Below are 15464 nucleotides of genomic sequence, written 5' to 3'. Positions count from 1 at the left end.
ATTCTCTTATTCTTGCATGAACTCCCCTCCCTTGGCTTAGTTTTTTCCACAAGGTGGTAGACAATGTTTTGCAAAATCCCTTTTTATGTCAGGGAAATGCAGCCACTAACAAGCAAGATGCTCATACTCCATGTGCAACTCATTTCTTCATGTGCTGCCCAGAAAAGAGAGCGTGACCTCATTTTCATATGTATTTAAAAACAACACATTAGTTTCTATGGAACGGAACTGGGGATACAGTTCTATTATATTAATACTGCCTATTAGGAAATTAAGAAATTATTTTCATATATATAAGCACTGAACCACCAAGACATAATACCAAGAAGAACAACAAAGAGCTTAACAAAATCTGTTGTGAATTTCAGTAGTGAAATGACACAACTGAGTAAGCTAAGAAACATCATGACAACATAAAATTTACAAAAGGGCATCATGATCTAATACAACCCCTCAAAATATCAGCACCTATTTCCTAAGGGCATTTCAGCTAGAAAGATATTGGGCCCTTTTATAAGCAGAGACCTTCTGTCTGAATCCCAGAGTACAAAAATATAAATATCAGGCAGCCCTGAACAAAAATCCCATTAGAGAAATTCATCATCATCACAGCCCTTGCTTTAGAACTTGGCAATGAAGAATGCCAATTTGGAGGGGATCAGCATGAAATACATTCTAGCTATTAAAGATTCTGGACTTGTTCCCAGTTTTGCATTTAGTAGTGAAAGAAAACAACATATATTGAAAAAACAGCATACATACACTCTGGTGCACACGTATAGAATGCGTCCTTTGAAACCTTGCTTTGCCTAACAAGTAACTTGTGAAATCTTGTGCATATGAAAGGAAGCCGTGTTCATCAGAGGAGAAATGAATATGTATTTACGCATTTACAAACTGTGCATGTATTTACAAATGTTAGGACAAAGAGCAATATAAGTTTTTATTTTCTGAATGTGCAGGGACAACATAGATCTAAAGCCAGATAGCTACGCTGTTAATGTTTCCCACTTTGAACTGCCTAGCAAACAATGTTGAAGAACAGATGTGGCTAAGAATAATGGGTCATGCATTAAAACAAAAGCAAGGAAAGAAGACGAGCTGAATGCTGTGGTTAACAGTATCACTAACATGTAAGTTAGCCTTTTCTAAACCAATCATACGTAACAAGGAACCAATGAGCTCTGGAATATTAAATAGTAATCAAGAAAGAAAACTAGAAAATAATGTAAGTATTAAGCCTATTTAATTCCTTATAGACATGCAAAATTCTAGGACAGAGAATAATACTAAAATTGATCAAGTGATGAAGACAGATCAATACACAAATTTACCTGTGCACATAAATCCACCTCACTCTCTCAAACAAGAGAGCTAGCCATGGGTATCTCTAGGAAGAAATCCATTTATTCCTCACCCTGTAGCTCCTGCATCCGTCTCATGAGGGTCTCCAAAATGCTCTTTCCAATCTGAAATGATGAAGGCCATAACCCAAGCTGGACGACTGACGTCTTGAAAGGCAAAAGACTGGAACTGCCACTAGATCTCTGGGGCTATTTATCCTCCTCTTTTTTTTTTTTTTTTCTTTTTTTCTTTTTTTTTTTTTTTCCCTAAGAAGACAGAGAAAATCCTAGCAGCTTGAACAACTCTACATTCTTTTCATGTATTATCTTCACTGACATATGTGTGAAATGTACACAACTTGCTTAAATCAGGGCTTTCTCCCACACAGCAGCTACTTTTTCTTCTTATCTAATGCAGCAGTGAAGTCATGAACACAGAACCTGCATTATCACACTAATTTCCACAGCAATAGCATGACCACAAGCTTTAAACTGGAAATAAATTGTTGAAGAAAAGCCTCTTTCAAACAGAGGCAGTGATAAGAACAATCTATAAAGCAGGATTACCACGAAAACTTACAACTATACAGTAAGCTTCAGAACTGGGATGAGATATTCAGGCACTTTTTCTTAAAGAACGGGAGGCATGCAAAAGGGAAAGAAGCAAACAGAATAAGGACAGCAAATGATCTATGATCAGTCTGACCTCAAATTAGTATGGAGGTCTTAGACTGAAAGATTAGCTATACTAAAAGAAGTATTTAATTTTAAAAAGCTGCTTAGAAGACTCATTATTAGCTAAGGAATAAAGTCCTTCAAAATATCTGGCAAACTTTTCAGCTGGTGCTCTCAACAAAACAGTGGGGATAAAGCATACAGTATTCTTGAGTTTTACAGAATACCACCGCAAGGAGCTCTGACAGAATTAAAGACACATGGACTCAGAGAAGGACACATACAGGAAGCAAGAAACACAATGGAGGCAGGGATCTGAAATCACCATGGAAGATGAATTCAGAGAACGTGAACTGCTTGCTTATAAGAGTGAGCTTCATTCTGCCACAGCATTGTAGAATCGCAGAATGGTTTGGGTTGGAAGGGAAATTAAAGATCACCCAATTCCAACCCCCTGCCATGGGCAGGGACACCTCCCACCAGACCAGGTTGCCCAAAGCCCCATCCAGCCTGGCCTTGAGCACCTCCAGGGATGGGGCATCCACAGCTTCTCTGGGCAGCCTGTGTCAGGGCCTCACCACCATATGAGTGAAGAATTTCTTCCTAACATCTAATCTAAATCTAACAGCTTTTACTTTAAAGCCATTCCCCCTTGTCCTATCACTACAATCCCTGACAAAGAGTCCCTCCCCAGCTTTCCTGTAGGCCCCCTTGAGGTACTGGAAGGCCGCAATGAGGTCTCCCCAGAGCCTTCTCTTTTCCAGGCTGGACAACCCCAGCTCCCTCAGCCTGTCTTCACAGGAGCGGTGCTTCAGCCCTTTAATCACCTTCTTGGCTCTCCTCTGGACCTGCTTTAACAGGTCCATGTCTTTCTTATGCTACCGGCCCCAGAGCTGAGTGCAGGGCTGCAAGATGAGTCTCACGAGAGTGGACTAGAGGGAAATAATTGTGATAGTGTTGTCCTTTCTATTATTTACTAAAGCTGGATTATTCTTTTCTTAGATTCTGAAAGAGCTTTGCTTTTTGCTAGTAGCAAGGCCTTGAAGGAAGGAAGCAAGTGCAGTGGTACTGGTGGTTCTTCTCCATGCAGCCAAGCAGAGGTGGCTGAGGTAAGAGGTAAGAATTCATCATGCTGATGAATTCTGACCGCGCTCATGCCCTGAGACAGGCCAGCCACATTCACAACGGGCTGTGCCTGAGCTGATAGCTCTGCCCAGCATACATGGCTCCTGACCAGTGAATACAGCTCTTTTGGACCTGAGCATGCACATGGTTCCCTGTTGGCTCTCAGGGCCACTCAGACTCACACAGGTAGAGCCAGAGGAATTGTCTGCACCTGTGATGCACGCATGTCCTACCATCATGTTCTTACAGCAGTGTTTCATGTCCAAGGCAAGAGCTAGTCATGTTAACTGCTTATTTCCAGGAGGTAGGCTGCTAGTGAAGATACTCTGTCTGGGTGGGCAAGAAGAATGCCTGCCCCTGCCTAACAGTGCAGCCAGGAATGGGCCACTTAAAGTCATTAAAAAATGTAAGGCACCTGGAAAACCCTGCAACCCTGCCTTCTAGAATCCCAAAGCAAAGTTGGAATAGCAGTTAAGTGGGAATACAGCAAATACAGGGTTAAATTCCATTAAGAGATCAAGGCTGCTGTATCTGTATGGTCAAGCAAGAAACTCTAACCTAAATTTATTTTCTTATATTTATATTCCTTTGTCTTCCTTCAGCAATCACATCTTATTTGTTTTTCAAATGAGAGCAAACCAAAAGTACTAGTTACAGTGAAAACAGCTGCTTAAGAGTAACTCCCAGTTTTCTAGTTCCAAATCTATTGTCAGCTATATAAAGCAAACCAGCATCTCCAAGGTTATCATTTGGGAAAGTGAAATAAAAAAAGACCAAAAAACCCCTTACATGCTAGCATTCCAATCCAGAAGCCCATCTGTCTACTTAATCTGATTTTTTAGATTTTACTAAGTCTAAACTTTCTCTGAGCAATCCTTCCTGTGCCATCTGCTCTATGAACCATGCTGCCTCCTCTGAAATACAAGCAACCTTAAGGCAACTGTTTCTGCAGTTGCAATCCCACTTCTTGGACCCCCAAACCCTCTTTAGATCACTGTGAACTCCCAGTTTGGGAAAGAACTGAACTGATACTATAAACAAACTCCTAAAAAGTGAAAAACACTGTTTTTCATTGTTGTTGCTGTTGTTTTTCAAATAAGCCAGTAACACTATATAGGAAGAAAAATCCCAAGTGCTCTTAGTGATGGCACCCTGTCAGATGTCGCATACTGAAATAAACAGAGAAAAGCGATGACAGCATTTGGGAATCAAAGATTACAATCTTATTTAGGTCCCAATCTTGCAATTTGGTTGCTGTGCACACACCCCTCTGTCAGGCAGACTCCCTCTGACGTCTGCTGGACAGATGATCTCTTTTGGGAGCAGGCTGACACAGGCAGCCGTTACCACTTATCTTTTCCTCTGGGGGTCCCCTATCCGTGGACAATGTCAGGATATTACCAAAGAAAGAGATATTTAAATTATCTAGGTTTTGATTAGAGAAAGAAAACTTCCTGCTCATTTAAAAAAATGCCACTAGGAACTTTATTTAAAATTGCATTCTCCGTGCAGTTCGAGCTTACTGGCAGCATGCCTGCTTTTGAATCCTACATGCCAAATGGATAAGCCTTTCTGCCTCTTAACCTTTCGCCCATGTGCAAGGTCACCCCCTCAGCCAAACAATAGGATTTTAATTTATCTGAGGGAAACCATTTTCCTAGAATAAGGAGTGTTCCACACTCCCTAGCCATGGATGCCAACCCAAGCACTCACATCTTATCTTTCTAACGAATTGCATCAAGAAGTCTCTCCTGACAAACAAACTTCAAAATAGTACCAGAACACATCCATATGAGAAAAAGGAAATGTGCGGGTAAAATCCCTCCAGAAACACACAGGCTCTGGTCTTAATTATTGTGGTCACCTGAAAGTGAGTCTACATGCATCCCCTCGCACAGCAAACCCTGCAGTCTCGTAGAGGAGTCACCAGAGAGAAGATGGCAGCACAGCAGAGCTTTCCCCTCTAGCACGAGTGCCCAAGCTTTCACCCTTGTGAGTGTCTGCCACTGACTTCTGTGAAGCCAGACCACGCCGGGGATGGGAGGCAGAGGGTCTGCTTCTGCTTGTCGCCTAGAAAGAGGCTCTTGATAGGTAACTTCACAAGCTGATGGGCTGCTGCTTGGAATTAGCATGGGATGCCGACAGATCTTGATGCGCACTTCTGAAACGGGTGGGAGGTGTTTATACAGAGAGGCACCTTCTCTAAATGAGGGAATGAAGACCATACAAGTTTTTAAGCAGAAGGACTCTTTGGTAAGTATGAGAAGGCAGCAGTAGCACACAAGACAGGTTAGACAAAATATGCTTTAAAGTCACCTCAGTAACAGTGCACTGGAAAAGGGCCCTAGAACAACTTAGGAGGACTGTTGCAGCCCCTGCCTCTGGGGAAGAGCAGCATCCAGCAGAAAGATCCTTACTTCCTTCTGTCCACTGCAGGAAGGATTTAGAAAACAGAGGAGTTCAAAGAGCTACCTAACAACCCAGGGGAGAAGAAAGCAGTCTGAAGGCCATCTAAAAACCCAACCTCTTCAGAAAGACTGAGAGAAAAGGCTGGGTCACTGCACAACAGGAAACTATAGAGGACAGCTGAGGAGCTTTTACTCTTGCTGACAGAGATGCAGAATCACCCACCAGCTGCACACCAAAATTAAGCAAAATTTAGGTGCAATTTCTTAGCGGGAAGATAATTTGACAAGAGAACTGCTTACTAGAAGGCAGATTCACTACGGTTGACAGCCGATGGGAAGATTTTTTTTTATTATTATTTAAAAAAAAAAACACTAATTTTATTTCTAGATGTTTCATGATTATAATTATTGTATAATATTAGAATTAATCAAATTCATGTTTAATTCTAGAACATTTATGAAGCTAGCCCAAATGATTATCTGTGGGGCTTCTTTTTGCACTGCAATCTGAATTTGCTAAATCCTGTTCTGCTTTACAGGCTGTGGGGAAGACTATCAGTACAGTCCTCTGCATGGTCTGAGCTCTTGTAGTGTGAGATTTAATTATAGTTATCACACCTCAAAAGACAGGAAGACATTTTTTTCCTCCAAATGCACAACTGACTGTGATTTCTGAGTGTGTCATTGCGTCCGCAACCCCCAACCCCCCTTGTTCTTCTTCAGAAACAGCAGAAATCTGATGCAATGTGAGCTGCAGAGGCTGACCTCGTAGCTGGTGCAGACAGACCCCTCTGCGAGATGTCTGGTGGATGCACTGGATAATCAGGATCTGGGGTGGTGAAGAAATCTTCTCTCTCAGGTCCCACCTGAGGCTTTTTTTGTCCTCTGCAGCACAGTTTGATTCATCTGCATTTCTCATCTAACATTCCTTGCCACTACAAGTGCCTCAGGCATTGCTGGCACCGCAGCTCGTTCCTCTACTGCACAGGAATTTAATTTCCAGGGGACTGAAATGGTTGAGTTTAATTAAAATAACTGGACTCAATACTCAATATTCAAATAAAGCACAGTAGTCTGTGATAGAAAGGTCAGACAGGTTCCCTAATGTCTCTTCAGGTTTAAAAAAAATAAGTTTACTAAAGCATTTAAAAATTAAAATCGATAAATACACTAGTTTATCACAAAATGCATTACTTACCACTGGCAATGCACACATTTTAATAAAAGTGTCACAAAAGGAACTAGAGCACTTCATACCACCTCCAATGACAACCAGGCTCCTACACAACCATGTGCTCAGGGGGGAGGGAGGGGCAGGTAAAGGGTAATAAAATAAAGACATTCATCACACAGGTGTCCAACATTTGAAAGAGGATTTGTATATCCTCACCTTCTAGAGCCTTGAGTATTACCACTAAAATTAATTTCTTGGGGGAAAAAAAAAAAATAGGAAACTGCTTTAATTTAAGAAAAAAAAAAAAAAAGAAAAAAAAATTGAGAGCTATATGCATAATGCCCAGATGAGATCCTGATACCCTATTGTTAAGTGATTAAACAAGCATTTATAATTAACTCAAAACTCACACAGCTATGAAACTCATGAATAGCAATAGTTGCATTAACAGGTCTGCCTTTGATCTCTACAGGAACCGTGCACGGCACAAACTAATTTCATTTCCAAACCCTGGATTTCAGGCATGGGATTGTATAAAGATACTGTCATGCCAGTGCAGATGGAAGTTGGGTTTCAAAGCTTTAGCCTGCCACCCGCATAATGTGTTCTTTACAAGACATGAAAAAGTAATCCCAGCATAAAAACCTCTCTTTTTCCTAATAGAGTCCTTTGAAACTCTGTTTGGAGATCAACATGGAATGAAACATTAATGCACTGATATTTTTCAGTTGCTCAGCATTAGGATTCTCCACTGATTCAAACAAGACCACAGCTGATTTTGCAACATCAGCTCTGAGACGTTTCGAGGATAACACGCTGAGCTCAACTGCTGCACAGCTCACAGGGATTTCAAGCCAGCTTTATACCTACTACATCATCACTCCAGCCTGGGGGAGGGCAGAAAGGGAAAGCTTGTATTTGCTTATCCATGAATGGCTGTGTTTCTTGGAACAGCTTTTTCCCAATTCTATAAATAACAGTATGCATCTGATGAATGCAATTTATAGCAGATATATTTCATGTTTAATTGAACCTGTGTACGTGTAACGGGGCAGGGAGGGGACAAGCACTTTTAGCTTATTTCCATGTAACATTAATTTCAGATTTAATCTCTACTTATTTCCTAAACCTGTTGTGAAAGCGGAGCTGGATGTGATTTCGGAAGTGTATTTTTAGGGTTTTTGTTTGTTTGTTTGTTTGTTTTTCACAAGCCACTAGCAATTCAAACAAACCCAGCTGAAGTGCCTCTCTGCATCCCCGACGGAGCGAGCCGCCTTCCAGTTCCACCTGAGCACTCCACCGACGTCAGCTCATAAACACACAGAGGCAAATTCCTGCATTAAAATTTTATCTAGGCACTTGCACACTCTCTTTTTTCAAGTAACTAAGTAGTCAATTTATATGCACTTCACTCCTTGAAGAGGTTATCCCCAGCTGGCAGACAGGCAAATTAAGCAGGGGTGAAGCTGCACATGGTTAAAAACCCCGATGCTCCAGCCTAGCTCCTGGGAGCTCTGCAGGCTGCAGCTGAGCTGCTCCAACACAGCCTGGGCAAACCCAGGAGCATCCCTTCCCCTCCCACTTCCACAGCCCAGGCTCTGGATCTTTTTTTTTTGAGTTGCTCTGCTCTCTGCTGAACCCCTCACCGCGCCGATCCCATGGACTAACCCAGCAAACCACCAGCCTAACCAAACGAATTGTTTGCTGCCAGGTTCACGCTGAACTGCTGAAGCAAAGCAGCCGCGAGTGCCAAGATCAACAGAGCGGGCAGGTGTGGGGGCGGAGAGGCACCGAGTCTTCTGGCCAAGCCTAACACTGGGGAGGAAAGGAGAAGCAGGACCACCCCTCCTGGCTCCCCAGCAATTAGGTCACGGCAGCTATACCACCCTGAGAGTCCTCCTCAAGGGACTGCACCTACGTGGCTGCTTTGGAGCGATGCCGGCCGCTGTCCTCCTTTGGACCCGCTGTAGGTCAGTATTTGACACCAGCACTTGCAGCAGGTCTTTATTCTGAGTTAGTCCCAAATAAAAACTGCATACCTGCACCACAGCAATGACACCCCGCTCCCATAAGGACAGGCTGCTTGTGACAGCGACAGGGAGAGGTTAGGAATAGAGCAGTGAAGACTTTCTCAAGGGGAATGTGCAGCTTTCAGAACCTCTCCTCTACAGCCACAGCTGGCACTGCTGTCTGGGGACACGGCTGCTGTCAATTCTTCCTAACCCTAAAAAGCATGCCTTCACTACGTGCCAGTTGCCATGACTTCTTTTGGTTTTCTTCTCACTACGGCACTAGGATTAATTGGCCCCAGCTTGTCTAAAATGAAACTTTGGTGTCCTCCAAAAACATATATTCTAAACCCAAATTTTTAAGATTTTTCTGTTCCAAACAACGTTTATATATCCTCTTGGAATAATTAAAAAATAACCCATGATCTAGTCTTCTAGATAATTAACAAGGACACACTACAGCTCCCTTCCTCCTGGTACCAGAAAGCATCCCCAGCCTGACACACGGCCATTTGCCATTACCCTTTGTTTACTCCTTCATCCAATCTCAATCATGCAGAAGCAGCTTTCTTATCCAAGTCAATTATTTTTTTTAATTAATATTTTGCACTGGGCTGCTGTACTGTCTGTATTTTAGCTCCGATGACTGCATATATATGCAGAGCACAACAACTGACTCAGCAACCAAAGCCTGCTTCGGTTTAAATTATCCCAACAGCCACAGTGATCTTAATTCTTGGCAGAGGGATTAATTTTATAGCTGTTAAAATTTCATAAGAGAAAAATTACTCATCAGACTGAAATTGTGAACTTTTGAAAATCCCTTTCTATTCCCCTGCACTTGAAGTCAATCACGTAAATCGGCGGTTATTGGCTCTTCCAAAAGTTCACAGTCATAGCTGGGATGTACAGTTATAATTACACTTGCCACACTCATTTTCCTTACAAGTTTGCTTTCTATAAAAACACAAACCAAAACCAGCCAGGGTTTTGTTATGCTACCTTATATTGCTGTCCGTGACTGGGAAGACCACCAGAGCACACCTCAGTAGTTCTGGGTCGCCTTGCACCTCTGACTCTCTATAGTGCTTGTCACGGTCCCACGGCTACAACTGCAGATAGGAAATGAAGGTTTTTAGCCTGCCAGTCCATGGTGCAGGCTTGGGGGATCTGCAGAAGCGACTGGGAGAAGCAAGGTCCTCTCGGCTGTGGAACCGTCCCCTCTAGGTGGGGTCTGAAGGAGGTGGCACTCCACTGAAAGGTTCCTGGGGTTCACAGGTCAAAATGTTGAAAACCAGTGAACCACATAGCATTAATGACTCATCAAACAAATCTGTGAACTCTCAGTTCTCTTTAGAGATAATCTCAACATAAAATGCTGTGACTGACCAAGAAACACATACGAAGGAAGAAGGCTCAGGGGAGACTGGCAAGGGCAATGCGCTCATGAAGCCCAGGGAATAATGCAGGGTGTGACTGACCACAGCTGCTGCAAACAAAACTGACTTCACCTCAACCCAAATGGGACTGGGGGGTGGCCCTGGTTTTAGATAAACAGCTATGTCAGTTAAGTGGATCAACTGACTGCATCGCAGATGAGTAGATGAAATCTTTCTTCCTGAGTTCATTAGAGGAGTATGAACGTCAACTTGAGTTTGCTGGGCCAGCACAGGGAAATACATACACAGCTCAGCCCAATGCAGAGTATAAAAATCGAAGAACTAACAAAAAGAAATTGATGTGAACAATGGACTTGAGCTACTTTCAACCCATGTTTGCCTTGTAGCAAGTGGGGACACCCAGCATTAACAGGGATCGATCACATCGGTGTTGTGATTGACCTTACTGCCACTGCTCTATTTTCTATTTGCTAAGCGTAGTTTACGTTTGTATTGTGATTTCAGTACATTTTGAATGACTCTGCTAAATCAATAATTCCACATAACATCAAATATCTTCAAATACATGAACCCGGTATAAACAGGGTATAAACATTATACCCTCCATGTGGAATATCTGAAAGAACCCGCCCAGAGCACTGGGCTCTGAGAAATGCTCTTATAATTTACTAGTTTGTCCATTTGACAGTAGAAAGGGGCTACTCCTTATGCTTTGGCCCAAACCCACTCCAGTTATTTATAGCTGTAAACATCGCTGTGCTTAACCTCCCTCCCACAAACAGATTCTCTCATTCTTTCATTTCGTGTCATCTGTTTCCTATAGTGGTGCTGCAAAACACATCTGTTTAACAGCAACACTACCGCTAAGGGCTGCTGGCATTTTCGCTTTGACAAATACATCCACTTTCCCATTAACAAGGAGATACGTGTAACTGAAAACATTCCCCTGGCTCTCCGCTCCCTTGGCGCAGGCGTCAACAGGAATATTTTGTAGGCCATTTAGGCTATGCATTAAGCTCGCATTTTAAAGTATTAGGCTGGTTTAAACAACCAGCTGTATGTTTGGAAAGAGTCCTACTGCGTACCAGCAATACTTACAGGGGAAGCAGGAGGAAGAAATTCCTGAATAGCCAGGTCATATGGACACTAAATGGGCAACCAGAAGTTGTATGAACAGGATGCACTGGGGGGGTAACAAGTAAATGAGTAAGTACAAAGCGAAGATCAATAATTGATACTGAAAGTGCAAAATATGCTCTATTATGTTCTAACTAAGATGAATATAAGGTTATAGGTCAAGGGTTCATTGACTTTATGCATGCACACATACATGAATACTAAACTGAAAATACCTGGTGCAGCTAATTACAATAAAAATGACAGCGTTTACTTAAAAGCTTCCTTGACTCTACTGCTCCACACCACTGCCCTGAAAACCACTCTAATGTGGGTTTACAGAGACCTTCTTGAAGCTAAGAAAATATGTATTTCACACAGGGATATGATCTGTGTTTGTTGGTTTGCTGTTGTCCTTGTTTGCAATTAATTCTGTTCTCACGGTGATGAAAGAACTGGTAAGAAAAACAACCATATACAACAGTTAACCAATATTGTAAGTGAACCATCCCAATAAATTAAAAACCTGTCCCAGCACATTCAGGCATAAAAACAATTGTGCTAAGTACTTGGGGAGTGCTAACCACTTTTTAAATATGTAAAATATAGATGCAGACTCATCATCTTTCTTTCTGAAATGTATCAGCTTTAGGAAATCTATAAATACTGTCTTTTTTTTTAGCAATAAATTCAGTACCATTTCATGCTACGTATTACTTTATTTGACACCCACTTCCCTGAACTGCCATACATTTCATTTTAAAGTTCAGATAATTTCTACATGTTCAGGGATTTGGGAAATTAACATTCCGCAGCACCAAAATTCTTTCTGCTTTGCTGAACATATGTTCTGAATCAAAATTACTCTGCACTTTTTTTTTTTCTCCCTCTTCACATTAGGCCCTGGGAAAAAAATACAGGCAACCCAGTGTCTGCATGTATACACACACACTCAACCCCGAGCAAGAGGTTTTACAGGAAAGCTGATGTATTTACTTCAACAATTGGTCTAATAACCCAAATGGCCAGTTGTTCTCTTGAGGTTACCAAATTACTTAAAGGAACAGTAAAATGCCAGGGGATTGTTCAAAAGCAGTAAGAATTCCCAGGCAGCCCCATCCTACTGTGCTAGCACTGCAGAGACGTCCAGCCACCACTTGGTAGAGCACAACATGCATCATTTTAAAGAGACGTGAGGAAATCCAGCAGCATTTATCCAGTGGGAAGGAGATGTCTGCTCCCAGGATGCTGACGACCAGCTGAGGTGCCTCGAATATTGACACAGAGAAAAGGATTTTGGCTCCATCCCTCTTGCAAGGTAACAGCCAACGCAGCACAGCGAAACAGTGACAGCTCCAATGCTACCACGCTGCAAACAAACTGTACGGGTACATTAACATTCCCTTACCCACACATGTGGGTGCAGTACCAGGGAGACAAAATAATTCAAAATCAATTTCTAATTGCCTTAAACTGTATTGTAAAACAACGTATCTGTAGACTCAAGTTTCTCCCAGAAAGGGCTGAGCTACGCCGATCTTAAGATGCTAAATGTGAGCAACGAGGATTTCGACTTCAACTTTGAACCACTCAATGAGATGCTCCCAGCTGAGTGAGTAGTTACATAAAGGGAGGCAAGTAACAATCATTAATAGCTAATATTACTGAAGAAAACCTTAAGTTAGTATTTCTGGTGATTAATATAAGATTTAGCTGATAATATTTTGTGGTTATGTTCATGTGGACCGCAAACTCCTTGGGATGTTAAGTAGCATGTAATATGCACGATAATCACTCAGCTAAGTACAGACACTCTTGCTACACTCACTTAAAACGTGCTGATTCTTATGTTACCTGTGGTATCCAAAGCCAAGCAAAATAAATTTTGCACTTTTTCAGTGGATACGCTTTATATAAAACACTGCAGTCTACTTTGGAGGCTGCTATTGAACTTCGTATTTGTTTCTGCCACATAAAGACTGCAGTGAGGTGGGTGGAATTTCTTAAAATCTCTTTTGAACCAGGCAACTCAGTGAACATATTTTCTAGAGCCACTGCTCCTATTCCCTTGGTAGAAAGGACTTTTACAAAATCAAATAGGTAAAGCACAGTGGGTGAGATTTCGTGATTCACTTCCTAGGGATGCAGTGCTTAACTTGCAACCAGAACGGACAGCTTTGCAGGCCGTAAGTTAGTTTTGTACCATGCCTATTGTTTTCCACAAATTAGATGATTTTCCTGGCAAAATTCATAGAATCATAAAATATCCTGAGTTGGAAGGGACCCTTAAGGATCATCAAGTCCAACTCTTGACACCGCACAGGTCTACCCAAAAGTTCAGACCATGTGACTAAGTGCACAGTCCAATCTCTTCTTAAATTCAGTCAGGCTCGGTGCAGTGACCACTTCCCTGGGGAGCCTGTTCCAGTGTGCAACCACCCTCTCTGTGAAGAACCCCCTCCTGATGTCAAGCCTAAATTTCCCCTGCCTCAGCTATGTAGAATGAAAGAAGCTTACGTAGAATGAGAGGGGATGGTACTTTCTCCTCTACTTAAATATTCTAAGTATTCCTTAGGGACTGTCTGCTGTATCACCCATAACAAAGCCTAGACTGAAGATGTGTGGCCTTGGCCTTGAGAGCTCCCTCATTTCTGCTGCCCAGGCTGCATTGGAGAGCATGGGGAGAGGGGCTGCAAGAGGCTGAGCCAGGACCAGTTGCAGAGCATCCTCCCCAGCTCAGGCTCCCGGCACACTTGGATGTGTAGTACCTCAGCTTTAAGCTTTCAGTACTGTTTGTCAAACACCTTGCTTCGCATTTAGGTACCTTTGCCCTGCTGTCCTCCCACTCCCAAACTCCATCACATACCAATACACATTTTTCTTGTTTTTATTTTTAAGGGAAAAGACATAAAAGTAAGCTCTGCTAGAGATATATCCAATCAAGTGGTTAAATGTAAACACCTGAAATAACTGCATTTACACTACAGTAATACATTTGAAGCCCCATTCTTTCAAATAGTAATTACAACCAATTACAACAAATATGCTTAAACAGCAGTCCTGCTACAGTTAAAAAAAGCAAGACATACATTTTACATTTGTCTCTGCAATACTTTGAAACAACCCATCTCAACTTTCATATGAGGTTGTACCAATTAGCAATTAGTTTCGGAAGTTCATAGTACAAAACCACAGAAATTTTAATATATTTATTTATTTATTTTAATATAAAATGGTGCGACCATGAGGAGCCATGGAAGACCACTTGATACACCCCAGAACAGTGCCAGCTCCCTCCTCCCCAAGTGTCCTGGAGCTCCTGCACCCAAGGCGAGGAAGCAGTGGGTCTAGCAGACTCAACAAAAGCAGCAGCATCTCCTCATTTAGTGTGGGCAGCCCTAATTACCCTCATATATCACTCATTTGCAACAGTTAACAGATGGGTAACTTGACCTACTCCTTTCAAGGAAAGCAATCATCCGTCCATCAGCCTGTTTTGATTTCATGGCAGTGTTTCTCAGGCTTCATACCAGGCCGTAGAAACTACAAATCAGTCTAAGAGACTCATGAATGACACCTGAAGAAGAGCAAGTCTTAGTAAATCTTACCAGTGTTATAATGGAAATTTTACCAGTAATGGCATTTTTCATATTGTTTAATAGGATCTGTAAAAGCAAGAAGGGTGAAGACGATTGCTGGATGATAACTGAAGTCTCTTACAGTGACAGCAAGGCTGCTTCTTGCTTTGGGGTCTTGGGCCAGAACACCTTGGCCTTGTGACTCCCATTTCCCTGCTCTTTTTGGGATCACTGGCTGCCTTTCATTTATTACAGCAGCTGGCTCTTTCAGATCTTCCTACGCACGTGGGGTTTGTATATGCAAAATATCATCTCCCCCTGGACAGGGAAGGACGAAAAAACACAGCTGAGTGTTTCAGGCTGCTGTCTTTGATTTGCACAGGACTAAGGCGCTGCTGTGTCCAAGAGGCCCGAGTCCCAGGGCTGTGCGCAGCCAGTGCTGCCGCGGGGCCAGGCCACACAGTGGGGCCGGGGCCGTGCTTTCCTGCGGTGCTCCCCGTTCCTCTGGGTCCCTCACCCCCATGGGCTGCCACCCTCACCCTGCCATCTCAGGGATGTCAGCTAGCCAGAACAGAAGGCAGAGGGGAAAATAATAATTAAAAAATCCAACGCTTTGCCTTCTCCCTTCTCACCAGT

At 42.5% G+C, this 15464-nt stretch overlaps 1 protein-coding gene across 4 annotated transcripts in view; it reads right to left on the bottom strand.

The window, feature by feature from the left end:
* FAM171A1 (family with sequence similarity 171 member A1) overlaps positions 1–15464 on the bottom strand; it is an 87420-nt gene that overhangs the window by 38814 nt on the left and 33142 nt on the right. The window contains exon 1 of one of the 4 annotated variants that reach the window (XM_068673859.1): positions 6750–6836. The exons of 2 other annotated variants lie outside the window; for them this stretch is intronic. Coding sequence is in view for 1 of the 2 variants with exons in the window: in XM_068673858.1 (XP_068529959.1) it covers positions 1335–1344 (10 nt within the window). In the remaining variant the exon portion in view is untranslated. Of the gene's footprint in view, positions 1–1334; positions 1360–6749; positions 6837–15464 lie in introns of those variants that run through there. One more of the 4 variants, XM_068673858.1, reaches the window with a different exon arrangement.

Source organism: Anas acuta, chromosome 2 (genome assembly GCF_963932015.1).
Source record: "Anas acuta chromosome 2, bAnaAcu1.1, whole genome shotgun sequence".
NCBI lineage: Eukaryota > Metazoa > Chordata > Aves > Anseriformes > Anatidae > Anas > Anas acuta.
The sequence above is the reverse complement of the archived record's forward strand: the minus strand, read 5'-3'. Positions and strand labels throughout refer to the sequence as shown.